The sequence below is a fragment of the Leuresthes tenuis genome, unplaced genomic scaffold, assembly GCF_036924035.1.
Source record: "Leuresthes tenuis unplaced genomic scaffold, fLeuTen1.0.hap1 SCAF_16, whole genome shotgun sequence".
NCBI classification, from domain to species: Eukaryota; Metazoa; Chordata; class Actinopteri; order Atheriniformes; family Atherinopsidae; genus Leuresthes; species Leuresthes tenuis.
This window is the reverse complement of record NW_027325370.1, coordinates 24205265-24232883: the sequence shown is the minus strand read 5'-3', so window position 1 is coordinate 24232883 and position 27619 is coordinate 24205265. Positions and strand designations below refer to the sequence as shown.

Genomic DNA, 27619 nt, shown 5'->3' with positions numbered 1-27619 from the left:
TCGTTTGTTTGAAAAATTACATGAATGTTTAGCGCCACAAATTTGAAATTCACCCTAAATTCCTGAGATAAATGGGAGATTGCGCTGCCTTCAGGAGCGTGCAGAGTTGGGGTCTTACTGTACTTGCTAATCTATAAGGACATATTTAGAATAAGTTGTAGAGAAAACGTGTACAAGTTTAGATAATGTATATCATGATCACGTATTAAAATGAAAAAAGTATCAACTGCGGGAGAAAGCAGCGACCTCTGGCTTTAAAGTAAACGGGACTCATACAAAGAGGATGCTGTAACTCCGGCTGCTCTTGAACACATCTCAGTTTGCTCCGGAAACGTTTCTTTGTTTTTGTTGTGAGCAGTGAGAATGGAGATTTATGCGTTAAAACGTTATAAGAATAGGTTGGTGAAGACCTTGCACACACATTTCAGACTCAGTTATTTTAATTTTAATGAAGGGAACCACATTTTTTAGTTTCACAGTTACTTTTAGTGTAGATACTGACAGCGTGTGGAGCTATGTTTAGGTCTGTCTGATTTGTAACGGTGCTAACATTAACGAAATTAGCTAACCGGTAACAGTTGTTTACCTCTAGCTAACCACCTGTTAGCAGCCGCTATCAGGCACTTCTGTGGAGACTTTAGTAACATTTGTTTTTAAATGAAATTAAGTACCATTAGTATGTGATTTTGCTGGCTGCAATCTCTAACTTGAGCTTCCGGGGCTACATGCTGTTAGCATACTTCAACTCATAGTTAAGAAATAAGTATCAAAGTATGAGTTTGTATTGTCAAACAAAGGGGCAAAATGTATATTAAGTGGTTGGGGTGGTATCACTGCAGAAGTTGTCATCCTTCTGCAGGTTGCTGTAGCTGTATCCATGATGAATTTTGACGGACTCGACGCTGGGCTGGGTGAGTACTCAGCCAGCCTTCACGGGACCCTGGACGCAGACCTGGAGCCCTCCATGGACCCTCACCTGAATCCAAACTTACTGCAGGGCGTGGAGCTTGATCCAGAGGGGCTGACTATGACAGTCCCAGAGCCTGTGCACCTGATGGAGGGAATGTTTTCTGAGCTCCACAGTGCTGTTTCTGAAGTTGGCATCCCAGTCACAGCAACGCATTTTGATCTCCAGGAGGAGATGCTCTGGATGGGAAACCACAGAGTGAGGGCTTTTATCATGCTGTAGTTTAGATTATTTCTGTCATATGCAGGTCTAATGTAACTAATGTACTGTTTAACCATCATGTATATTTACTTTTCAGCTTTGTCATTTTCACCTCTTGCCTCAATTATCCACTTTAGGGTCATGCAACCTCATTCTTTGGACCTACAATGGGCCGCTACTCTTCTTTCCAAGTGCATGCAACAGATGACATCCGACACATTCATAGTTTGGAAACAGGAGTGTTATTCCTTTCTAAGGGCAACCTCAAATGCTGCACCCGTGGGGGAATTGTTATGTTTGATTACCCGTAAGTGTTATGAGACAATCTGCAGCTTTTAAAAGAATTATGGTCTTACTCTATTAATTGACAAAAGCGTCTGACCATGTGTGCATTCCAGGACAGAGGAAGGAGCTGATATGCATAGTCTTCTCATGACTGATAACAACACACTTCTCATGGGTGGACTACAAAATTATGTGGTTGAAGTTGATTTAAATACAGTTCAAGAGACTCAAAAGGTGAGACACTGTGCCACAAGGCTATATGTGATATAGTTTTCCATATTAAATAAGCAATTTAAAGGTAAGTGTCTGGCTGTTTATTGTATGTGTTCTTAATAGTTCACAGTTGAGGTACCTGGAGTGGCAATAATGCGTCAAACTAGCCGTTTCTTCTTCTGTGGGCACACTTCTGGCAAGGTAAGGATGACTCAGCCATGTTGTTATTGAAAGGATGTTTTTATGTTTTTGTCTCTCACGTTCATCTGTTATCTGTCTCATCTGTTAAAACAGATAACCCTTCGAGACCTGCGAACCTTCAAGATGGAACAAGAGTTTGATGCTTTCTCTGGCAGCCTGTCAGACTTCGATGTTCATGGGAACCTTCTGGCTGCTTGCGGGTTCTCTAGTCGAGGACTGAACGGGTTGGCATGCGACCGTTTCCTCATGGTGTATGACCTCCGCATGATGCGAGCTGTTACTCCTCTTCAGGTGCACGTGGATCCCCTCTTCCTGCGCTTCATTCCTACCTACACGTCACGCCTTGTGATCATCTCACAGTCAGGTATTTCACCAGGGATTTTAGGTTGTTTTCAGGTTCTTTAGTCATTTCTAGAGTTTGGTAAATAAATGTTTCCCATGCTTTTGTATGGTAATATGATTTCCACTGTAGCATTACACTACAGAGAACTTCTTCCCAGATTAATATGAGAGATATCCCAGGCAGTTTGTAAACCATCTCTACTGTTGTCACTTATGTATTTGAGTGAAACTGTTTCCTGAATACTGATGCTGGTGCACCTCCTCTTTCTTTCTCCAGGCCAGTGTCAGTTCTGCGAGCCCACCGGTCTGGCCAATGTGGCTGACATTTTTCATGTCAACACTGTCGGCCAATTGCTCATGAGTTTCGATGTGTCATCCAGCAAACAAGCATTGGCCTTTGGGGATTCAGGGGGATGTGTTCACTTGTGGTCCGATGTTCCGGAGGTGTCTTTTAATGACTACTCCCGAGAGACAGAGTTTGCCCTGCCCTGCCTTGTGGATACGTTGCCCCAGCTGGACTGGAATCATGACCTGTTGCCCCTCTCTCTCATTCCCATGCCGCTGACGAGCACCGAGGCGTTGCTATCAGACTGGCCCACTGCCCGGGCAACACCATGCCCCAGGTAACAGAATCAAAAACCATTGAATGCAAGTCACCATAGTTACAGGCACCGTTTTTTTATTTTATTGTAGCTTCCTGTTTGATGTCCAGCTGCTTATAATGCTGACATGTGTATGGAAGGCTGAGGGTGGTGTCTGATGAGTACAGCATTGCTGAAAATTGCAGTTCCCTTCCTGATAAAAATGAATCTAAAGAGTTGTTCTGTAAAGACTGACTACAGGAAACAGTGAGTTTGAGACTGAATCGATCAGAAACAATAGGGAAGTGGGAAAGAACTGCGAAAAAGACAAATGCATTGTTGTTGGTTTTTTTTTGTTATTGGTCAGTGAAAAAATTAATATCATCAGCATCCCTTTAAATGGTTCGGTGGCTTTAATGTTGTATAACCAAAAAGAAAAATATAGCTGAGTGAAAAATAGAGACGAGAAATTTAGGTTATTCCCTTTTTTTTTTCTCTGCCTTCTTAGTTCTACACTCATGGATGTCGGCGTTGTATGTTGCCGGGCTGCCCTCGATTTAAACATTTATTGGTGAACCTGCTGTCACAAGTTTAAGCAAGTAGTTGACTATTTGTTCCATTTTTATAATAGATCAATTTTCTCTTTTCCTCACAAATGTGCAGCACTTCAGTTCAGCCACCACCTCCTTCCTCTGTCCAACACACACACACACACACACACACTCACTCACACACTTGATCATTAGATGAGCCTCTCCCCTCTTGCACATTGAATCAAAACATGATCACGCAGGCAGAAATGCTCGCTAGACCACTCTGCTAGCTAAATTTACCGACTTTTGTTAGGACCTTTTATTGTTTTATTCTAGCAACGTGTTGAACAAATGATTGTTGTTTTCTGTGTAGAGGACGGCCTGAGCTTGAAGCAGAGAGGGAGACTTGGTATCAATGCATTTCATAATAATTACAGAATTCAGTGAGGAAAGTGCCAGGCGACAGCTGACAAGAATGTGAGTGAAGGAGAGGAAAATGAAGGTTTGCTGGTACTTTAAATCGAATAACAATAACTTAACATTTAAATGTATGCAGTAAGTTCCCACTCTGCACAATTAACTGACTAATTAAAATATGTCAGAGTACGATATTTATCGTCGGTTAAAGCTTAGTCGAGTGTTAGGGGGCAGGCCGAGCTTTTTCTGGGTGACATATTGCAGCTTTAGGGACCAGTTCGAGACACATCCTATTTCACTTTCTTTTCTTTTCTTTTTTTTTTTGGTTGTCCAGTCTTGTGACTATTTTTAAAACAAGTTTGTACAAATTTAACTGTGAATTATTTGGAGATATTGTTTCTGTTTCAGCTGACATTTATGCAGTCTATCCTGACTTATGAATTTTGTAGACAAAAGGTGTTAAGGGGTTTCACATAAGAATGGAACCATAGTAATGCGAATAAGTTGTACGGCTTTTGTCATTCAAAGGGAGTTTAGTGTACTTTAGACACCGAATTGTGAGGCTTAGCAGTCTTACTTTTGAATGGGTTGTGTTAAAAACCAAAAGAAAAAGGATTTTAATTGAAGTGAGATGGATGGATGGATGTACCACCAGTGACAGTGTACATCAGGGTTTACCTTGTGTTACTGTTCCTCTTTTTATTTTACATAGTACTGTTAACTGATAGTTTCTATCTAAAGACATTTTTCTATTTCCAACAGACGAGCTCCTCCTGTGGACCCAGAAATCCTGCGAACGATGAAAACTGTGGGATTCATCGGCTACGCTGCGAACCCTCGCACACGTCCTCGGAACCAGGCACAAGCCCTTTTTATCCTGGCGTTTTTTACAAAATCTTGACATTCTGAGCAGACTGTAAAGCATTGATAGTTCAACAAATGTTCACACGATGTATCTAGGTCACAACTTTTAATAATTAGTTTTTTTTTCCCGTTTTGTTTGTTTCCCCCACTTGAATAAGCCGTCCAAACAAACATTTTTGTTGTTTCTCAACATGGTTTTGTGTGTTGTTTTCAGGTTCCGTATAAAATTAAAGACGTTGAGCTGGATTATGATAGTTACAACCAGGTCCCAGAGTCACCAATTGGGCGTGATGAAGAGCCACACCTCTGCATGGTCCTCAAGAAGTACAGAAAGGTTGGACTTGCTGTATTTCAAAATGATTTTCATTGGAGAACAATTTAATATCGTGTGTGAGTTTTTTATTTTTATTGAAATATCTGATGGGGATGTCTTTGTGCTGCATTAGGTCACAATTAAGTACTCTAAACTTGGACTAGAGGACTTTGACTTTAAACATTACAACAGAACGTTGTTCGCCGGCCTTGAGCCACACATTCCCAATGCCTACTGTAACTGCATGATTCAGGTAAGCCCCTTTAATGTTTCTGTTCAAATTTGACATGCTGTAAAATATCATTTATGAATAGTTGATTTTCATTTTGTTATTTTTGTGCATAAGGTGTTATATTTCCTGGAGCCTATCCGTTGTCTTGTGCAAAATCATTTGTGCCAAAAGGAGTTTTGTTTGGCATGTGAGCTCGGCTTCCTCTTCCATATGTTGGATCTGTCACGTGGAGATCCGTGTCAGGTTTGTTTTTTTCCCTGAATCACAGCAGGTCAATCCTGTAACGGTGGAGATGTGTTAAAATTTCACCCACATTGTATGCCCGAGCTGCACATTTCCTAACATGGAAATGCGACCTCTATCTCCTTGCTCAGGCCAGTAACTTCCTCCGGGCGTTTCGCACCATCCCGGAGGCATCAGCTCTGGGTCTGATCCTCGCAGACTCAGACGAGCAAACGGGGAAGGCCAAACTCGGTCGCTTGATCCAGAGCTGGAATCGCTTCATCCTCACTCAGCTCCACCAGGAGACACAGGAGCAAGAGGGCCCGCAGGCCTACAGGGGAGCCAGCAGCAGGTCAGAGCTTCCAGAAAGATATTCGCTCTTGAGTCAGCCAGAACAGAATCTGGAGCTCCTCTGATAAAAGTTAAAGGAAATGAATGGATTGTGTCTGTTTGTGTCGCTGTTCTTGTTTGCAGCTCTTTGGGCTCCTCCGGTGAGTCAGCCATTGGAAAGCTGTTTGGTTGTGAAGTTGAGAACAGCAGTCTGTGTCGCTGTGGGAAAGAAACAGTCCGCTCGTCCCTCACGCTGCTCTTCACCATGCATTACCCTGAGCAGAACTCGCAGGGTGAGTCTGAGGTACTTTTTCACACCAAAGGGCACGCTGATAAGGACAATATATTCATTTCATTTTGCTCTCTCAGAGAAAACAGTGAAAGAGTACGACTTTGCTGAAATTCTAAAGAAAAGCATCTGTCTGGAGCAGAGCACTCAGGCCTGGTGTGAAAACTGTGAGAAGTATCAGCCCACAGTGAGTTCCAGTCACACCATTAACAAATGTCACGTGGAGCTCATTCTGCAGGATGATAACGTTTTTATGCTTCAATGCAGGTACAGACACGCAACATTAGATGTCTGCCAGATGTTCTGGTTATAAACTGTGAGGTGAACAGTGCTAAAGAGGCTGAATTCTGGAAGGTTCAGGCAGAGGTAACTGACACCTTTTAGTAACTTGATTGATGGCTTCCTTTTTTACTTGTTACTTGAATAATATGTATGCTTTTGGTTGTTTTCACAGTATGCCTTCAATAAGGCCATGCAGAAAGAGGCGATGGAGCCTGCAAAACCCAGTGAACCCCCTCCCATGCCAACCGAGTGGTGCTTAGAGTACGATGTCTTTTGATGTTAAATAAAACTGATGATTTTCATGAATGTCTTTTATGATCAAAATCATTGAGACCCTACACTTTTTAGCTTAATTTTCATCCAGAAAAGGAGCAAAAATGTACATTTGCATTTGTGTTGCTGAAAAACAAATGATGTTCTGCAAATTTTTCTCGATGGAGCTCATATTCACTTTTAACTCCTCGTGCAGTGGGGAGGACATATGCAGTGTGGAGGGCATTACCTTTGACACCCGGGCGGAGGATCTGCGACATGTTTGGATCCCTCTCTCTCTGAAGATGTCCATCAGCAAAAGCCAGGGCCTGGAGATCAGTAGCTGGCCCGAGGGGGAGGAGGTGGGGGACACTTTATTCAGCCTTTACCGGGGAAATGTTCATCATGATCTCATCATGTTAAGACTTACATGCAGTTGTCTCTGCTGACTAGCTGAGCGCTGCTGAGGAGGCGGAGGGTGCTTCTCTCTATGACTTGGTGGTCACCGTGCCTCACATCCTGGATGCTCGCACAGGGGGAAACCTGGTTGCACACATCAAAGTGGGTGAGACCTACCATCAAAGAAAAGAGGTGAGTAAAGATTAGAGAGAGGTTGAGTCCCTTTATAGGACTTGCATCACTCCGACAGATGATTACTAAGACGGGGGCTCTGCTGATTCAAAATGTTTTTTTTTTTCAGGGAGTCACACACCAGCAGTGGTATCTCTTCAACGATTTCTTAATTGAACCAATTGACAAGGTAAATATTTGTCCACTGGCCTAATTAGTGAAACATAATGTTTGATATCATTTGAATGTTTTATGTTGTCTGCCAAAGGCTGAAGCTGCACAGTTTGACGTGAGCTGGAAAGTTCCAGCCATCCTATATTACTCCAAGAGGAACTACCACACCAGATATGACCTCCGCAGTGAGTCTCAGGATAGTAAATCTGCAGGTTTTACTTCTAGATTTACATGCAGGTCATTCGGGCTCATGTGTTTTTGGGTTTGTTTCAGTTAAAAATCCCATAGATGCGAGTGTGCTGCTGACAGAGGCCTCATTGGCTCGGAAGCAGAGGAAGAGTCACGCTACTTTCATCCCCCTCATGGTCAGCGAGATGCCACAGGCTGGTGATCTGGTGGGGCTGGATGCTGAGTTTGTCACACTCAATCAAGTGAGTCTGCATTACTTTTGTGCCGTCGCACAATATGCATCAGATGATCCGACACCGTTTAGATACACCGCCGTTACTGTTTTCTGTGTGTTCTATAAACTGTCAGTAATTAGATTGGATTAGACAATTAAGAAGAGTGCGTGGATTAGAATAAGTAAATTACATATTTGCTGCATAATGTTTGAACATTTTGACTATGAGGGCAGTCCTACATCAGTGGAGCACTCTTACACCCATATACATTGCAGAGAAACTGGAAGAAAGAGAAGAAAGATTAATTTAATCACCTGCTTTTATTGTTTGTTTGTATATCAAACAAATTGCCTTTAGATGACGGGCACACTTTTGTACAGACTTGGTTGGAAAATTACATAAAAAGATGAATTAGTAGTTAATAAAGTAATTTCTGACATTGAAACAAGGCCTCACAACCAGACATTCTCAAATTGTGACTCTGCAGTGGAAGTGGACCAAATTGCTGCTAATGACTAATACATTTGAATTAAATTCCCAAAGCTGATGCTGTGTGTCACTGTTTATAACATCGTAACTTGGTGTAATGAATTCAGTTGTTGAATATTCTGACTTCATAATGATAAAAGAAAAGGTTCCTCTTACACCAAAGGGAAACCGATAGCTTTAAACAAAATCTGTTTAGGGTTTCTTTGTCCCTTAGTTCTTGAAAAACAAAACCAAATGCAAATTTCTTCTTTTGTTGTTGGCGTGTTGATTGATATTGATTCATTTAAACGTAACGTGACTGCTTATGTCTGCAGGAGGAGGCCGAGCTGCGCAGTGACGGCACCAAGTCGACCATTAAGCCCAGTCAGATGTCTGTGGCCAGGATCACCTGTGTCAGGGGGCAGGGGTCCAATGACGGGGTCCCCTTCATCGATGACTACATCTCCACTCAGGAGCAGGTGAGAGTGCCTTAAAAACACACACACACACACACACTCTATGTTTATGTATCTGGCCTAAATGTTAATTAGAACTACTTTTCAGTACTTCCCCCTGTGCACGTATCATGTTTGTTTTTGTGTCATTTCGTGATCGTCAGAAGTTACTCATAGAGTCAACAGGATGATCCACCTGGTAAGCCAAAATGAAAGCAGTGTAAACTGCAAACCTGTCGTGAGTTCAGGAAATTCTGCAAAGTTTTTAATTCGGTAATGCATCATGAAAGAGCAGAGAGGGGTTCCAATTTGTTTCTGCTCAGATTCTGATTCATTACATGTCATCGGACACGGCTTCGTTCAGTTGTTATGACGAAAGTCACAAAGTAAATACTATACAGCGTTGCTGTGCGTTCACAGTCACGATCCTTTAAGACTCCTGCACATATCCAGCTAACACCAGGGTTGTTTACACTTCCAGGTGGTTGACTATTTGACACAGTATTCTGGCATCAAACCAGGAGACCTGGATGCTAAAATCTCCTCGAAGCATTTGACGACGCTGAAGTCCACCTACCTGAAGCTGCGCTTCCTCATCGACACAGGGGTTCGCTTCGTAGGTCACGGTCTACAGAAGGACTTTCGGGTCATCAATTTACTGGTATGTCGTTTCTTAAGGAGTGTACGTCTTATTTGATGTTCGAGTTATATCATTTTAGAGGCAAACTCGTCATTTCACCTTAGATTTTCTCTTCCATAAACAGTGACTTAGAGCTATTTATCTACTGTGTTTAAGGTTCCGAAGGATCAAGTCATCGACACCGTTTACCTGTTCCATCTGCCCCGCAAGAGGATGATTTCTCTGAGATTCCTCGCTTGGTATTTTCTGGGTAAATTCAGACACAGAAAAGTAGAGCTCACTCTAATGAGGCAATGAACAATAGATAATTTGACATTTTGGCGTTCGCCTTTAAATTGAGTGGATAAGTCCTGTCGACTTCTTTAGACCTTTATGGGTAGTTTTTAAAAAAAAAAGTAACTTGAAAAGTTCAACATACATCAAAAACCCATATCAAATCTCTGTTTGCTGCAACCATGTAGAATTAGACGAATGCTACACAGTTTTATGATATTACACAACAGACAGGATGCTCTGAACATCTGGAAGAATTTACCACAGTCGCTCTGTGGATTCACAGTCTTTGTGCCTTGTGGCACTTCATTTAATTCAAGGATTTACAAACTTCATAAGGACTCATTCAGTGTAAACCACCGATGTGGTTTCAGGCTCAGTTTTATGAGCATGTTTCAAGCTCATCTCGTCAACCCAACTGATGTTTCTGTGCTTTCTAGTCTTTCACATTCCCAGGACTGCCGCTGTAGGAAATTGGAAGTGATTAGTGATTCCTGATTGTCCTCTTCCTGGTGTCCACAGATCTCAACATTCAGGGGGAAACCCACGACAGCATAGAGGATGCACGCACAGCCCTGCAGCTTTACAAGAAGTACCTGGAGTTGAGTCGTGGAGGTGGGAACGACGAAGTCAGGAAGGTGCTGAAGGGACTGTACGAAAAAGGCCGTCAGCTGGACTGGAAAGTCCCAGATTCGGATGCAGGAGATGGTCAAGGTAGCACCAAAGGTACGACAACAGAATTAGATGGAGGCGGATGTTTGCAATAACATATAACAAGATGATTAATTTAGATGGGAGGACCTCGCATGAAACAATCAACTGATTGAATGCACTGTCCTTTCTTCAACAGGTGCGGCTGTGTTTCCCTCTGTGATGGGGCTGTGACCTGCAATCACACAGCTTTTTTTATTTTACATATTTGCATTTAAATTTGCATGGTGTACAATGTTAAGGGAAGTCTGTAGAGTTCACCTCAGCCGTAGACTCTTCATGATTGAATCAGTGGCCAAACATTTACCTTCTGAAAGTTTCAAGTAAAAGGAAGTGAATTTGTATTGTAAGATTTATTTTGGATGACCTTTTTTAATGCAGGTTCTTCTGGTGCTTCTAAATGTGTCCTGTAAGATACTTGGTGTTTGTTGCCAGGAAATGAGAAACATTGAATATTTTACATGAAAACATAAAAAAAATTGAACAAAACTCGTTTGCTCCTTGGTTTTTCAGAAGTCTGTTCGGATTTAACAGCGAATTGTCGAACACTGTTGCTTCCATAATCTTGTGTGAAATCAATTTTCTCTGGATTTCAGGTGGTTTCCACTGTGGTGTAAAAACTTAACTGGTATCTAAATATTTCAGATCTATATTAGTATGTGAAATGCCTGTTTGCTGAGATTTTCATTGTTTTGACTGTCATTTTTTTCTTCTCATTATGAACAATATTTCTTGGTTTTAGTTAAGTTTTAGTCACCGAAGTTTTGGTCCGACCAAAATAGTATTTATACTAGTTTAATAGTATTAAACTAGTATAAATACTATTTTCCCCTTGCCTCTGGATATTTCCAACTCAAGGGTAGCAGGTGCAACCCTGTGGAGGAGCCTGTCATTTAGGTTGAGACCCACTTAATTTAACACTAAAACACTGCTCATGTGTAAACTGCCTGAGTCAGTTTTCCTTACAAGCGACTACTAAAACAGAACATTCACTTCAAGTCTCGGAGACATAAGACTAAACTCATTCTCACTTCAAAAAGTTTTCATACTTCCCTACATGAACCTCCAACTCCTCATTTACATCCCATTTAAAATGCATGATGGTGCCATCTGCTGGATGTTTCTGGTATTGCACATATTTCATGTTCTCACAGAGGCATTTGCTCAGATGTCAGACTACAAAAAAACAGTTTTGTATACTTGTCATTTAATTTCTTAGCATATTTAAAAAAGGACCAGTGAACCATCTTCCATCATTATGTAAGGACATCTAAAACCTTGTAGCCTACTGCATTCATGCAGTGTGAATTCAACAACAATTAAAGGTACACAGTCGGTATTGCAAACTGTTTATTTGTAGTAAATGAAAAGTGTGCCATTCAGTGAGAGGGAGAAAGAGAGGGCTGAGCAGTCGGGGACGGTTGATGTCTTTGGTCCATACTCTGGTGGAGGATGTCAGGGAGTCAGTGGGAGACAAGAAAAGGCACTTGAGTTTATAGTCGTCTCAGAAAAGTCTGAAAAGGACAAGGTCTACTGGAAGAATGAATGAACTACATGTTTTAATTTCCATTATGTCTAATATGAATATCACATACAAAATGCCCCATGTGAGCACAGAAATCATATAGCTACATATATGTATATACAGTAAGGAATCTGAAAATAAAGTAGGGCGGAAAGAAGAAAAATGTGAACTGTTGGATTTATCCCCTTTGGAAATTTCACAGAATAGTACAGAAACAAAAGGCAGTCACTTTAAACGGGATGAGATCATGTCTTTGGCGAAGAACCTAATATCCCTAGAGTGTGGAATGTAAAACAAGAGATGAAACGTCTACTGAATGAAACCAGCAGCTCAAAAAGTTTCGAGTTGGAATAAAGGCCGAGCTGTTACAAGTGTCCTGAAGCTTTCGTGAGTCCACGGCGGAGCCCTCAGTCCATCAGAGGACGAGGGCCGCTTGAGGGAAGTTGTACAGTTTGATTCAACTTCAGTCTAAGATATAACCAACCATCTAGGCGAGCACATACAGAAAATATCTTGTGAGATACACATGCTGCCTGCTTAGATGTGAAGACCAGTTCCCTGGTTAAGATTTATTCCGGCTCTGTCCACCTGCCAAAACCTCTGAGACTCATACATAAAAGTCTTTTCTTTACACTCTGGTATGTTTTGTGGTATCAGATTTAGAGGTGCTAGCAGAAGGCTTTTTTTTTATTATTTTTTTTTATACTTTTTTTTTTTAATGCCTGGCTTCAAATATTTGAAGCAATATTTCAAGAGTAAACTGCCGTAGGTCTGTGTGACGCCTCCAGCTGATCTGAAAAGCTGCTAACAGCCACCTCTCTGTGGACCGTCTCCTATGCAGCAGAGGAAACTGTTCAGGACAGGGTTACCGGTCTACGTCAGAGTGAGCTCACAACAGCATCATATGTGCTCTAAAATTTGACGAGAAAAGCCAACAAGCTCATTTCAGCCAAAATTTCAAACTATAATTTTATTCAAATCTAATCAGCACTTATTTATCAGAGCCTGCAAAGAAGTTTGCATTATTTTCTCTACATAATTCACTATTTGACTACGAGAGTGAATGTTTTTTTCTTTTTTTAAATCTCAAGAATGGAAAGAAAAACGAGCTGTGGAAGGAAAACGCCTTTGAAATGAATTTTTCCTTCAAAAGTCTGCTCAAAGGAAGACGACGCATTATGAAGTCACATTATGCAGCAGTAAATGTAACAACTGGTTTCCCACTACAGCTTTGCAGCTCCGTCTATACATAAGTAAAAGATGACAAAAGATGGGGAATCACCAGGGGTCCCTGTCCCTTATGCAAGGAAAGAGACAGAAAGGGCCGTGTCAGAGGATCAGCTATGAGGTATTCACCAGCATTTTGTTCACAAACTACACGAAGAAGAAACGGAACCTCAACAACAGCCTCGAAGCAACTACTTGGCAGCCATATAAATATCTGTGAAATTAGCAACTAACCAATGCATTCGTCAGTTTGATCAAATTAACCTCTACAGATGGGCACACTATGGGTGTATAAAACAGGGGAGGAAGGTGGATCTTTTTCTCATACACTTACAAATCCCACATCTGCTCGCGACTACCATCCGTTTGCAAAGCAGCCATGATGCCGACATCCATGTTTGTAGAAAGGCAAATGTGAAGTGTGTGACTAAAGGCAAGGACGACATTAATATGCCATTCGTGTGCATATAACGAGAAAAGGAACCAACCGCGTGTGGAAGAAAATCCAGCTGAATAGATATTCAGAATTATGAAACAGCATGGGGACATCAAAGGAGCCTCCTTTGTTGAATTTTAACATTATTTTACAAAAGGTAATGAGCCCTCTCTTAGTTAGAAAACAACTGACAGCAAGCCAAGGACGACAGCACACACAATGACCCTGTTGGCCAGTGGGTGGGGGATGTTTCACCAATTCAGGCAAAATCAAGAAGGAAGAGTTTGACATTTGGAGAAATAAGCTCACTCACCTCCTTACAGAGTCAGAGGACTTGGTCTCTGTGTCTTTGGTAAATATGAAGCTGCACACTGTGGCCTGCAAGTTTAGCGTTAACTAAATGAACAGCTCGTCCTGCTCTGGCTTGTGCTCAGAGAGCTAACAAAGCCGTTTCTGCCCCCCCCAGTTTCCTCTCCATGCTATGACCAAAGCTACCCAGGTGGGTCTAACTTCACATTTGGTGAATAAGACAGGAGCAAAGTGTTGATCTACTCATTTAACTCGGCAAAAAGGAGGGAGTGAGTGTATTTACAAATGTTAAACTACTCCTAAAAGAGGAAATCTTTGTATCCTAACATATCCATGTCCCAACATTCAAAAAGGTTCCCTACAGTTTGTAGCAGCCATACAAAAAGCTCTGATTTACAGTTTGATATGTCTCATTTCGACCATGCCAAGATTAAGGACAGTCTGTAGTGTTGATTGCGCGTCTACTCTTCTGATCACAGGAATCCTTGTCAGTGCTGGATCTACTTCTGCACACTCACGCTTTCCTCAGTGAAGGCATTGAAATGGTTCAGGGAGATGACAAAAGCTAGATCTGAGCTTCAAATCAGAGAGCTGACAGTGCCACAGCAAAATCAGGAAAATGTACTAAGAGTTCAACTTCAAAGGTGCACAGACTGTTGCAGAAAATCGTGTCAGTCTCTGGCAGACAGCTTAACTTCAAAAACTAATGACAGACTGATAATAGCATAGCAGTGAAATCTCTCAAAAGGGGCCTAAAGATAGAAATGGTTTCCTTAACCAGGAGGAGAGAAATGGGAAAAGGAAAGAGCAATTACAGGACAGTGGAAGCTTTTCAAGTTTGAAGGATAAATGAGTTGATGTAGAGGCGGCACTACAGCTCAACTGAATGAAATATGTAAACTTGTATTCTATTCTTCATTGAAAGGAGTTAGTAGGGGGGTGGGGAGGGTATGGGCAGAGGCGGGGAGTGCAGGGGTTAGTGGATGGGTTCGACTGAGCAGAGGCTTTCCAATGTCAAGGGCAGTATGTTCGTGGAAGCCTCTGGGGCAGCCCATTGTGAGCGGGTCGGTCTTGGTTGTGGGAGGGTGTGGCGGAATGGGAGGGACCTCTGTAGTTGTTTGAGTGGTGTGACGTCGGGCCAGAGGAGCCACCATCACTCTGATTGCGGTGGTTTGCACGACCAGCGTTCCTGTCATGGTAGGAACTGCCGTTATAGCGCTGACCACCCGAGTGATAACCTTGTCCTTGGAAAGTGCGCCTGTTCCCTTGGAAAATCTGCGGGCAGAATTAAAAGTCAGTCACTGAAGTAAATCAACGCCTCTCAGCTTCGAGGCTGCTTCAGGATCAAAACGTCTGACTGACAACTGCTTTTCCAGCTGACCTGTTTGGCTGGGGGTGGGCGGCTTTCACTGTGGACACTTTGGGTCTGGGTGGGAGGAGGCGTCTCAAGCAGGCCGGGGCTGGCGACAGAGGATGATGTGGAGCTACACCGGGACCGATTTGAGTAGCCTGTACGTGGGTGGTACACTGAAAAGGAAACAGAGACAGAAAAATGTTTCTTCTAACCTTTAGATTTGGTATCTTTAAGTTTGGAGGTTTTCAGAATCCTTTTCATACTGTTATCATCGACCTTACTTGGTCGGCACCAGGAAAAGTCAAACTGAGCGACTATGTTTTTCAAACCATAGTATTTTGACCTCAGTTCCTCAGTATTTTGACATGCCTCAAAAACTGATACCGTTTAGTGCGTTTGTATCACAATGTCTCTCATAATTTACATGAACAAAATCAGATTTTCACATTTTATACCACTGTTTTCCAACCGTCTCGGGTCACTTCTCATCAGTAATTACTACTGTCCTGGAGTATTTAGCATTATTCAGGGAAGATTTAGGGAAAGGTTTCATAGTGTTTGACATGAAAAAGTAGCAAAAGGAAAGGGGCGATGAAGAGGGTGCGATACCTGATCCAAACCCAGAGATGCTCGTCTTCAGAGGTTCAAGATCAAATGTGAATCTTACAGCTTTCCCAAGGTCCTCATCGTATTTACGTTCACTCACAAAGTGCTGAAAAAACAAAAAAGAAAATCTAATTCTTCATAATACAGCAGGTGCACATCTTTCAGTTGGTCTTAATCGTCCAGCTGCTGTTTTTATTTCACCTCAGAACAGACGACTTGCTATTGTGTGTGTTTTTCTTCTTCAAACCACTTAAAATGTTTCTTTACGGTAGTTTTAAGAAAGTACAGAATCACACACGGCCAAACAGAGGACAGCAGGTACCTTGATGTCTGCACGTAGCTCAGACAGCTGTTCCTCTGACATGGACGCAGAGCGGTCTGTCAGGCGTCTGAGCTCCTCTGCTTTCTTCTGCCGGGCGTCCAAAATCACCACTGAAACACAGCAGCACAGTTATCAACATACACTACAGCAGTGAAATCAATTTCAGAGAGAATATTCTGTCAGAGTGTGCCCAAGCAATTAAGACGCCATTTGCTATGTGCTTAAATATCTTCATGCTTCAAGTCTTCTGCAAGTCTGACAGATGGTTAATGTCATTTGCACCTGAAGCTACTTTGGAGCTCTGGTGGACAAAGAGAGACAGACTGTGTGACTGTTGCTATGATCCACATCAACAAACAATCCATCATTTTCAAAACAGTGTTTTCTGTCGAAGCTAGACTGAGAGGAAAGCAAAGGGGAGGATTTTTCATATTTCCAAAGGCACCTTCTTCTCGGTAGAAAATGACTGATACATCTAAAAAAACAAAACAAACAAAAAACAAAAGGCCAGACCAAAATTTCAGTTGAACTTTAAACTCTGTTAGTGTTTTAGTGCATTTCCTAGAAAAAGGTCCCCTCGAACAGATCTGAACGGATCTGGCTGGAATTCTTCTGTTACTTAGGAAAGACGTCACCACGACTGCCAATTGTGAGTTCCGGTGTTGTGCCAAGGTACTTAGCTAAGAGCAACGAGTGACTTTGCAAAACCTCACTGGAAGAACATCGACGCTCGAACAATTAATTAAAAGATCTTCATGGGCAAATTTTTTTTCCCCCGTTTACGTGGGTGAAATTAATCGCGTAGAAATGTGGATCCAACTCTGCTGTAAGATGCACTTTCTACCAGGGATAAGTACCCTGACACGACCCGCGTTCATCTTAGTCGGACATTTTACAGACCAACGTATAATAAACACGATGATTTTCAGTACTTGGCACAAAAATGAGGACAATCATATTCTGGATTCTACCGATAACGTGTTTTTTTGGTCAGTTACACGACTGACAAGACAAACCCAGGTTGCTCATACGGCTTTCTTCAGGAGAAGAAACTTTTAGCACATTAGTAGACACACGTGTGATGCAAATAGAGATAAATGGAAGGCAAATATTGGAGAAACTCTGCTTTTGCATTGTCAAAGAAGCACTGGAGTTTCTTTGGTTTCCTCTCAATTCACCACACACCTTGCACAAAGACAGCATTGAGTCTCCCTCGACACCTGACACTACTCACTTTTTCCAGGCCCGGAACACGCAACTCTCCTCACTGAGAGGGCGGAATAAGAGAGAACGGCCTACTTGTACAAATATGCAGTCTTTGCTCCGTCATGTTACATACATGTGCACACAAGCAAGTGGACAAGCACACACTCTGTAAGCCCCTAGGTGTATCAGGACCCTGAGGACATCACTGCAGTTTTGAGGAAACTGGGACTTGCTGTTCCACAACAATCTCTCTTACTCCCGCTGGAAGTGATTTAGGTCAGATTTCTCCAGGCCTTTGAGTCAGGTGATCATATTATGGAAGAATACTAGCAGCTCTTGTTTGGTAAGTGACAAGCAGCGTTCAGTATACATACTGGAAAACGCAGTACTTACTGGCGTCAGCTTTCACTTTGTCCATCTCTCCCATTAAAGTCACTTCTCTGTCCATTAAACTAGTGAAAAAAAAAAAGAAAAGAAAAAGCATGAGAAGAGTTTATTTTGCATTTCTTCAAGATAAGAATTATTATGTCTGCTGACTTTTAACCACAGCACCAACTGGGAATGACAAAAGATGACACGTCTAAAACAATCAGCATTGTTTACCTTCGGACACATGGTACATAAATCACAATATCAGTATTGTTCATAATGTCAGTGTAAATAACAAACCCTGCTGTGTGGATCATCGTTATAATCGACTTTTAAGTAGGCTGTGGTAAACTGTCACTCATCACTTGCTGTTCACTGAACTGTACAACGTCCGACTACGAGTTTGTCCCAATTTCTTTAAGGCAATATATACAGTATGCAATAGGTGCACAGATATATATATATATATATATATATATATATATATATATTCACCAGCACAATATCGCAAATGTACTCCTTGTATTGTGCACAACTGCCAAAGTCCCTTAGGAAACAATCAAAGTCTGATTTATAAGGGAATCAGTTAGATTAATGCTAAAAAGAGCTGAAGCTGAATATCTAAGAGGTCTCTAAGCTGCTCAAATAGCAAAAAGTGAACAAGCCCATTTCACTTTTCTGGCTCGAAAGGATTACCAACACTGCCAACAGTGCGATATCTACAGGACTGCTTTCAAACATGTGGCAACAGGTTAGGTTTTCATAATTTTGTTTCTTAATTGTCATGTCATGTAACATTCCTGCTTACAGTATCAAACAAAGTACTTGGCAGATATTTTTTCCACAGAAAAGGCCCAGACAGGGAGGTAGAACCCTTTCAGAGAGTGTTTGATTTGGTGGTTTTAGCACTGAACATTTCATTTCACACATGCAGCTTTGGCCACTGCAACTTAACTTTAGGGAAAACACCTTCCAGGGTGTCGATTTTCACTCACTGAATAACTTTTACGTATGAACTGAAAGAACAAAACTGAAGAATACAGGGGTCAGAGTTCACTACAGAGTTCTGCAACTGCCCAGAGTTTTTAACAAATCTTGGTCAGAGCTCGAATTGGTTAATTGTTTGAACAACTTTGAGAACAAAATGTGTTTGTAGTGAGCTGCTTTGTCTACAAAGTGGGGGGGAAACAACCATGATGAGCTCACCAGTGACTGCTGTCAGAGCAGTTGCACTATTACCTATTTAGCAGGTGACGGAAGATAACATGACAACAAATACGCTTGGACTGTCAGGAAAAATGGTTTGGACAATGATAAAGCAAGTATTACCACTTGCATCCTGTGTCTATACAGTCAGCTGTCACTGTGGTACTTTTTCTATGGATATTTTTTTGCAAAGATAGGAGGGGAAACCCACATTTTTCTAATTACCCATGTTGGTGTGTACTTGGCCTCAGTTATCCGACAGTCATATTGCAGTTGAAGTTGATAAAACTTAAGAGACGCTTTATAATTTCACAGATGCATCCGGGCAATTTTCTTCAACACAGACAGACGTGTACTCCTCCGAAAAGGTCACACAAAGGCTACAGAGGTGATACTACGCACTGATCGAATGCTGATTGGTTGGAAGTTAGTTCAAGCCAAATAAAATCAGGAAGGTCAGACAACGGCCAATTTCCCAACAAAGAAGACAAAGTGCCAAAAATCACTAATAGCAAAGAAGCACAAATGAGAAGACCAGATAGACAGAGACGGCAGTTGCATTAACAATCATTATCTTAACACAGTTTTTCACTTTGATTAGTCTTTTTTCATAGCAAAGCAAAGCTAAAGGACCAACAACATTACTCGCACAACAAAGAGCAACTAACAGCTCAGACTACTCCACATGTTTGCAAGACGGCATGCGAGTGGCAGCAAAACACAATAACATGTAGACGTGTCAAACTGTGTCATAGGAACAGATGTTACATGTACACACCACATTTAAATTCAGCCATTCATGCTCGATTCAATTCATGGGGAGAGAGGCTGTGTTGGTGAAGTATGCTAGAGAATGAAAGAGGAGAGGGTGCAACGCTCATGGGAACAAAGTGACAGAAGAGACAGTTGTTTGACAGCTTCCCAATAGTTACGTTCTAAAGCTCAAATAAGAATCACCAACACCTTTGCATAAACCTGTACAGATTGAACTTTGTTGCCCAATTTATGTCACCACCTGAACGGCTCTTTCTTTTTCACTGTAGCCCCACTGTCCCGTCTAAGCACGGCAGCTCAGACACACAGCACCAAGTCAGCGTACTAAATTGCTGCATCTATCTGGCATTTCAGTCCACAGTGGAAACCTAAACATCTGTGGTCTGAAGCAACGACTTCTTGTCCCTGAGCCTGAAAAGTCAGTGGCACTTTGGTCCAAAAGGTTACATAACATGAACAAATGTAAGGAGAGAAAAAAAAACGCCCTTTGACTCACAGATAGTACAGCAAAACCTAGAAAAGTGCAGTAACACTGCCTTTTGGAACTTAGGTCCCATTTGTGCATTCCTTTTTGCTTTTCAACCACATCTAAACAACGGAAATAATAATCATCCTGATGACTGATTAAAAACAAGAAGAAGAAAAAGACAAGTTTTCATCAGCAAGTCATTAAGCTCACAAATCTCTCCACTGGCACTGGATGGTGCTTGGACTTCATTGCCTTAATCAACTTAAATGACTGAGAAGTGCAAAAGTGTGGGGAAAAAAAAAAAAAAAAAGGAACCGTCGCAGGAGGTTCTCTTATTCTACAATCTGGCCCACGAGCAGGTTCACGTTAAGGAACCAGAACAAGCTTCTCTTTCTCCAGTCGGTTATGATATTGCATGCTGGGTGACTTATTCAGAGATAGTCAGTTGAGGACTGGGATGGCTCAGCCAACCTCACAAATCAATCAAACACCAGAGTGGGGACAGACTATCTTTAAGATGCATTCTGAGCAGAAGCTGGAATAAAATGTCAGCCCTGTCAAGCTGGATTTGGAAAATAATTCAGTTGAAGTGGGAATATCTCTCTGGAGTGTCTGAGTTGCTGCGCTGGTTGGCCCTCTCTTCCGCCTTCATTTTCTTGACCACCACAGTGTGGAAAAATACGACAGTCTTGCTTAAAAGTCGATTTGAGTCACGCTCTGAATTTTAAGTGAGCACCAGTGCTGCTGATGGAGAAAATTAGTTTGGGGTGCTGATCTCAACATTCGGCTCGAGCCATGACTGCAGAGAGGTTTTAATAAAAACCAACATACCAGCTCTGGAGCTCAGCAAACGTCTGCTTCATCCTCTTGATCGAGGAGTCCATCTCCTCCTTGACCACCATCCTGTAGCGGGTCAGGGAGGCAGTGCACCTCTGCAGGTCCTTCACAGAACGGTCAATGTTGGGAGCTGGGGAGAAGACATTTAAAGTGGCATAGATAAGCGTATCTCTGGGACGCCTTGGGTGTGTGCAAGTTTAGCAACCAAATCTGTGGGGAACTGCAAAGACATACTTTGTCTCAGGTTACCTGAGCCCAGGTGGCGGCTCTAAGAGTATCATCAATCTGTTGTATGTTTACTGTAAACTACACAAAAGGAAAAGATGCTATGAGCAATAAGAGGTGTGTCTAACCCATCTTCTTTGCCCCTGATGATCCTTGCTCATCAGTGGTGGGTGCTAATGAGGGATGTGAATTTGATCCTGGCCTATGTCTGGACTTGTTGCCTCTTGGACCCTGGTGACTCCTCCTTCCCTGCTGAGAAGCAGGACTTGGAGCACTAGCCTGGCTTTCAGCTTCTGCACCTGTGAGGAAACAAGTTAGTCATAAAGTCATCCATAATGGAAGATAACTGTTGCACACACAAAAATGATAAATAAGTGGCTATCAACCAATCCGCCAATCCTGACATCTTCTTTTGTTCCTCATTGATCGCATTTTAACTATAGATCTGTGTTTACCCGGGGTTTCGGATGTAGCGGGTTCGGAGTCCAGCTCAGCTGCATCCAAGGAAGCAGAGTCCAACTGTTCACTCAAGGAATCAAGTGACTCTCCATCCATTACTGATCCGTTGGCATGAAAACCATTCATTTCATCCTTGCCTTCCTCTGGCACCGTGGCCTCTGGTTGGGCGGGCTCCACAGAGGTCTCTGGCTGAGGCTTAGGCTTCTTTTTCTTCTTGGGCTAGACAAAGATATCAGTGTCAAACACCTCTGCACTTTATCACTAGAACAATCGCTATACTGACATTGATCAATTCGGTGTGTGCAGGAATGCACACAAGAATCAAACTGACATCAAAGTTTTGACAACAGTGTTTACATTACAACAATGTATCCAACCACAGTTTCAATCATTGGCAGGTATTTTGAATATGAAGAAGTACGAGAGTATTTCAAAACTGAAAATGACGTGAATATGATGACTAAGAGACATTTTTCATTCAGGTTTGATGACGCTTACCTTCTTCTTGCCTGTGACATTCCACTCTTTCAGGATCTCAACTGCACTTCCTAAAGCGCAAATCACACAGTGACGACAAGCAATCTCAGTGACATGCACCGTTTTTAAAGCCTTGTAATAACATCTCAATACAAGAATGCCCTTAGGCATTTTCTGGCTACCGCTAAATAAAGAACAATGTCGTGTGACGTAAAAGGACAACCTTCATCTACAATTAAACCTGATTGTGAAAGCATGCAAATGACGCTTAACGTCTGAATTCAAAGCAGGACATGCATGATGAAAAAATTGCTTGAGGTTGAAGACATGTGGCTAAGCGTGCCAGCACTAGTGCAAAGCAGTTAAAACTAGTTTCATGACTAGTATCATAGTGGCACTGTAGAGGACAGAAAATAAGATGCATTACATGAACCCGCAGCACTTCTACTCAGAACATCCAATAATAGCAGGAACTTGGAACTCCAACACTGAAATCTTCATACCTTCCAAGAAAGCCTGCACTGCCTTGTCCACACTGTTCTCAAAATGCTGCAACACCAGAACAATCTCATTGTTGCTTTTGTTGGGAACAACTGCCCTGACAGCGCTGATCTGTGGTGGAGAAAAAGGGGAAGAAAAAAAGAAAAAAGAAGAGATTCACTCAAAGCGATTCACTTTTCACTGCAAATTCAAACTGACATCATTTGCACAGTTCATTCACATCTGGTTTAGACACAGCAGTGCATCCAGTCTTATTCAGCCATTACACATGTGAGGGACATGCAGACTTATCAAATATTAAGCAAAATTCTTGGGTACAAGCTGGGTACCCTCTTTCTGTAACTAATTCTTCAACAAAAACAAAAAAATAATAACCACTACCGGAGTTGGCTAAATATTTCTCCCCTTCCTTGAGTGACGTCCAACAACAACTACAATTCATTCCCCAAATGACCTGCCACATAAAACACCACAGCACAGTAAAACTAATAGCTTCCTTGTCTTGACTAGAGTTCCATTCTAGATAAGCAGTCATAAAAAGTCCCTTTTCAAGGAAATGCAGGATATCTAGTATTGAGCTGTTGAAAATCTTATTGACATGGACAAACACTGATACATCAATTCTGAGATTGCTAAACTAGAACTATTGCTCATGCTGACAACACCCTCCCCCTCCTCCCCATGGTCATGGGTGCAAATATACAGATCCCTGGGAAACAGCTGGGTTGAGCTCACAGTCAGTGAAACCAAATGTAAAAGTTAGCATTGTTTAGCTCAGTGAAGATTAAGCTGCGATAACAAATGGCATTTCAGATTTCAAATTAAGCGCTAACACTTCTTACCTTCTCCTTCATCCTCTCGGCTGTCCCTCCCTGGGACATGACCATTTTTGAGCGAGTGTCAAACACCACACCAGATGTATCTGTGAAAAAAAAAAAAAAAAGATAAACTAATAACTATTAGCCACCGTCTGCGCAGGTCTTGATCTGCATTTGCAAACCACTGTAAAACAGAATTTGCTAAACAAAACAACCGACAGACATCCTTGAAAAAGCTGCAGGCCACACATAAGAATCCTAATCACATTAAAACAGCAGATTTGGGCTTGACACACCGAGACACGGACAGCAACGCCATGTACGAGAGTGAATCAAGAAAAGTATTCAAACTATCAGATGATTTGAAAGCAGGTCTGTTTCCTGTTGTCGAACACATTGTGAAAACGAAAAAGCTGGCATCAGTGAACTGTGGAGGTACAAGGACCTGTTGTTAAAGCATTTAAGCAAAAACACTTCAGTTTGCAGCACAAGCAGCAAACACTTCGTCACATCTGTGCCTCAACTGTCTGGAATCTGAATCGGATTCAAATGAATAAAAAATAAAGACGGCCTCCAAAAAGACATTCTTGCAAGAGGACCGACCTCAGGGTTCCCATTATCAGAGGCAGAATAAAACTGGCAGACTCAAGAGACCGCTGAGTCAAGGCTTAAAAATCCTTCTCTGTAAAGGTCTAAGGACCTTTCTTTATATGATGATCAGCAGAAAATTTGCAGCTGAGACGAAGAGTCAGCGCACAGTCCAAAGTTAATCTGTGGCTGTTTAGAGGCAGGAGAAGAAAGACTGCTGAGTCCTCGTAAAAGTTGTTTTTCTCATGTATGAAAGTAGGTTAATGTCACTGTAAATATCCAGAGCCCAAACTCACATTAGAAGCATTGCTTTCTATTAAGCCAAGTTCTTAGTTTTAGGAAAACGTCATTAGATTCAACTACATTAGATACCGATGGTTATAATGCACACGTTCATCTAATCTATAATTTACAACTACGACCCAACAACAGAATTGAAGCTACAAGATGTGAGGTTTAAACTAAACCTCCACACAACAAGTTTAATTCATTAAAAATGTTTAGAAGACCTATACTCACCCCTTTGGCTGTTTTTCTTTGCCATGTTGTCACACAGACAAATCCAAGTAAGCCTGTGTTGCGTACACCAACCCAAACCTTTAAATTAATCCAAGCTAGTGCTCATAGAAAGGCTCCAAACTGAGCTAACTTAAAGTTGGACTTGTTCTTGCTAAAGAAGATGCCAACAAATCTCACAATTGGCAACAGGGGTGGAAAAGAAAAAGGTTTAAATCCAGGCTTTCACCATTGAGGTGAAAGAATGAGGATTTTCGCTTCCTTCGCTCACCAAGTTGATTCAAACCTAAAGGGGGAAAAAATCAAAATGATCAACCTTTTCACAAGAACTGGGGATTGAAATTGCTGCAACAATAGTGATCTAAAAACGAAAAACATTCAAACGCACAAAAACTGAATCTGCACTTTTAGAATCTGAAAAAAAAAATTAAGTCCTACAAAATGAAATCCATTTCCTCTAGCTATGAAATATGAATGAAAAACAGGCCTCAATAAATCATCGTCTGTCTTGCAGAGTTTTCTCGAGAAAAGAAATCTGCACTTAATAATGTCCTTGGCAGAAACACTGCCTTTAGTTCAGAGGAAAACGTTAGCAGGGCTTCATCTTTGAAGGGCATTTCCTTTTTCTCCGTTCACTAGAGGAGTGGTGGCTGATAATGACATAAAAAGCGACCCAGAATATTCACCATCACTTAAAAGACTGGGCTCTTTGATTTGGCCGACTTCAAACGTTTAAAAAAGTCGATGAAACTTCAGGTGCGATCGAAAACTGATCTGAATTTGACTGGAGCCAAACTTCTATATGACGGTGCATGTTGCTGCTTCATGACGTCAGCACTGTATCTGCCCTTTGGACAGTTTTACAACCCATTTTCATTACTGTAAATGAAACAGCAACTTTGAAGAGGAAAAAACCTGACAATAATATAAAAACATATGATTTAAATAATAACAAAAACAAAAAAAACCCAAACACACACAGTTCTTGCCATGTCTTAGTCAATTACAACCACTCTGACCGTAGAAATGCTCTAAACAGACTTCCAGAAATCTGGCACAAGTTTTATAGACCAGCTGTTTCCCTGCTGGTAGGTTTCCTTTTCTGATCCTGGTTCTTTAGAAAGGGAAACTTAAAAGCTGTGCAAACCAACACCCTCCTGATGAGGACTTGGCATGCCACAGTCCCGGTTCCACCACACCTTCACAGACGTCAGACACTCTCACCAGCGCAAACAACGAGTGACACTGCAGTGTCCACTCACGCGAACGCTAAGATACATTATGTTTATCAAGAGGGATGGGGCTTGAATACTCAAGAGAGCCCAGGTGCACTTGCGTGGAGTCACTGAAAAGTTTGTTTAAAATGAATTGGACTCAAATCTGATTAACGCAAGAGTCAGTTGACAGTGAGTGATAAATAAGCTCCGCTTGTGCACAAAGAGCAAGGAAAAAAAAAAGATGGAGATCAGGAACAGGAACAGAGAGACAAGTTAAATATTCAGTGAAATATTCAGGTTAAGAAGGGGTGATATAAACCAAAAACATGGATTTTGATGGTAGTGCTGCCACAACCCAAGCAAATCAGATAATTGGTTTTACAGTTTAAAAGGGAACCTTTTATTACAGGAGAAAAATTATATGAAAAGAATGTGACAGTGGGCTCAATCTCCCCCATCAGTGTACTGATAAGATCTAGACAGGTGATTCCTGTAGCTTTTCATCCCGCATAACGTATATGAATCTACAAGAAATAAAATGACTACAGGTACAATATATATAGCGGGGGGGGAAAAAGACACTATATGGCGTTTTCACTTATTTTCTTTAGTCGGAACTCTGATAACTAGAATAGAATGTCAAGTCCTGACAGAGACTTCAGTTCTCTTTTTATTCATATCCCATAAGAGACGTCAGAAAGGAAAGGCGACTAGATTATGAATCAAGTCAAATAAGAAGAGGAAGGGTTAAAGCACAAGTTAGCAGAGAACCATTCATCGCCGGTTATTAGGTTGCAGGTTATCAGAATATAATGAAATATGTTGCCAAAGTCAGAGCAATTTTGCCTTCTGCAGAGGCCGAATAAGCCTCCAGATATTGCAACGCAAGGACAGCAGAACACAAACGGCGCGGTCTTGGATAATCTTAGAAAACAACTATCTTAAGTGAAAGGAGCTTGACGACGAACACTGACCGTCAAATACTTAGTGTCAATACAAGCAGCTACATAACCCTGCTGAGGTGTGAATTTACCCAAATGTGCCACATCCGCATTTTACACTTTACCATCTGTAATAATTAACGAATGTATGCTTTTTGAAAATGGAATACAACTTGTATAACAGGTTCACGGGCTCAGACCTTCATTTCAAAGCTAATTTCACGAATGTATCACAAGTCCGGTTACGTTACCGTTAGCGTGCTAACATTACCTAACGTTACACACAGCTTTGCGCGGCTCTGCCTTCCTGACCACTAGTATTTGGCAATTATGTTAACAGCTTGAATGAACGTCAGCAGCAGCTTAAAGTAGTTCATGGTACAAATGCTTTTCTTGCTGTGTGGACTTTTGAATGCAGTTTTAGCTAACATTAGCACGAAGCTACCAGACTGCTTTATTAGGCAACGCTGTGTTGTTAGGCTAGCCATCACTGAGCTACTCAACTTTGATGTTAAATAGCTAAGCTTCTGTTTTAGCATCTGTGCTTTAGTCCAATGAAAAGTCTAATACATTCGTAGCAGAAAATTGGTACATACGTAATTGATGTTGGCTGGAAAGTGAACCGTAGCTTCTAGAACACAGGTTACTGCAGCTCCACCGCCAGCCGTCTTTAAAGCCAAGTAGTCTGCTGCTGTGGCCAATATTTTCCTCAACCAGGCTCATTCACGGTTGCCAGGTTGGACTCAAGCAACCCCCTTCTTAATACGTCTGATCAGTGGCGGATGCTTCAAATAAGGTAATGAAAGGAGCAATTTAAAGTAAAACTCGCACTAGAAAATCCTACAAATTTAGGTAATTATTAGAGGCAAAATGCCGTTAAATTACTGAGGTAAAAATACTGTTTTTAATCCCTTTGGTTCACTGCTATATTTGAAACCATCAGATTGTTAATTCAATTTTACACGCAGGGACACCAGATTAAACTGAGGGGTAATCAAAGATGAGTTTTAGGAGTAAA

At 41.6% G+C, this 27619-nt stretch overlaps 2 protein-coding genes across 3 annotated transcripts; one reads left to right on the top strand and one right to left on the bottom strand.

The window, feature by feature from the left end:
• The first annotated feature begins 306 nt into the window (after positions 1–306).
• pan2 (poly(A) specific ribonuclease subunit PAN2) lies at positions 307–10910 on the top strand. Of its 2 annotated transcripts, none has more exons than XM_072366844.1 (26): positions 307–398; positions 860–1165; positions 1306–1475; positions 1567–1687; positions 1790–1867; positions 1961–2231; positions 2487–2832; positions 4503–4599; positions 4819–4938; positions 5051–5170; positions 5264–5392; positions 5524–5723; positions 5846–5994; positions 6071–6177; positions 6258–6356; positions 6445–6533; positions 6742–6886; positions 6978–7115; positions 7225–7284; positions 7363–7453; positions 7542–7699; positions 8476–8619; positions 9077–9256; positions 9392–9485; positions 10031–10222; positions 10359–10910. In XM_072366844.1, exons 2-26 carry the CDS (start codon positions 878–880, stop codon positions 10391–10393), a joined length of 3621 nt encoding a protein of 1206 aa, XP_072222945.1. In that variant the 5' UTR covers positions 307–398; positions 860–877; the 3' UTR covers positions 10394–10910. The 2 variants fall into 2 exon arrangements, with proteins under 2 accessions (XP_072222945.1, XP_072222944.1); XM_072366843.1 differs by having other exon boundaries at positions 10031–10234.
• Positions 10911–11556: 646 nt separating this feature from the next.
• Positions 11557–27292, bottom strand: spats2 (spermatogenesis associated serine rich 2). Its single transcript, XM_072367003.1, has 13 exons — positions 27198–27292; positions 24447–24729; positions 23364–23443; positions 22524–22632; positions 22042–22091; positions 21540–21762; positions 21213–21383; positions 20854–20989; positions 17598–17656; positions 15999–16108; positions 15680–15782; positions 15098–15243; positions 11557–14991 (listed from the first exon to the last, which is right to left on the bottom strand). Exons 2-13 carry the CDS (start codon positions 24469–24471, stop codon positions 14731–14733), a joined length of 1473 nt encoding a protein of 490 aa, XP_072223104.1. The 5' UTR covers positions 24472–24729; positions 27198–27292; the 3' UTR covers positions 11557–14730.
• Positions 27293–27619: the final 327 nt, after the last annotated feature.

Excerpts from the sequence above, each read along its gene's own strand:
- pan2 (XM_072366843.1), top strand. The coding sequence starts at position 878 with ATGATGAATTTTGACGGACTCGACGCTGGGCTGGGTGAGTACTCAGCC. Across the intron at positions 2,833-4,502 it reads CGGGCAACACCATGCCCCAG|ACGAGCTCCTCCTGTGGACC; the intron begins GTAACAGAATCA and ends TATTTCCAACAG. Across the intron at positions 7,285-7,362 it reads TAATTGAACCAATTGACAAG|GCTGAAGCTGCACAGTTTGA; the intron begins GTAAATATTTGT and ends TGTCTGCCAAAG.
- spats2 (XM_072367003.1), bottom strand. The coding sequence starts at position 24,471 with ATGGCAAAGAAAAACAGCCAAAGGG. Across the intron at positions 21,384-21,539 it reads CGCTACATCCGAAACCCCGG|GTGCAGAAGCTGAAAGCCAG; the intron begins GTAAACACAGAT and ends GTTTCCTCACAG. Across the intron at positions 15,783-15,998 it reads AGCTACGTGCAGACATCAAG|CACTTTGTGAGTGAACGTAA; the intron begins GTACCTGCTGTC and ends TTGTTTTTTCAG.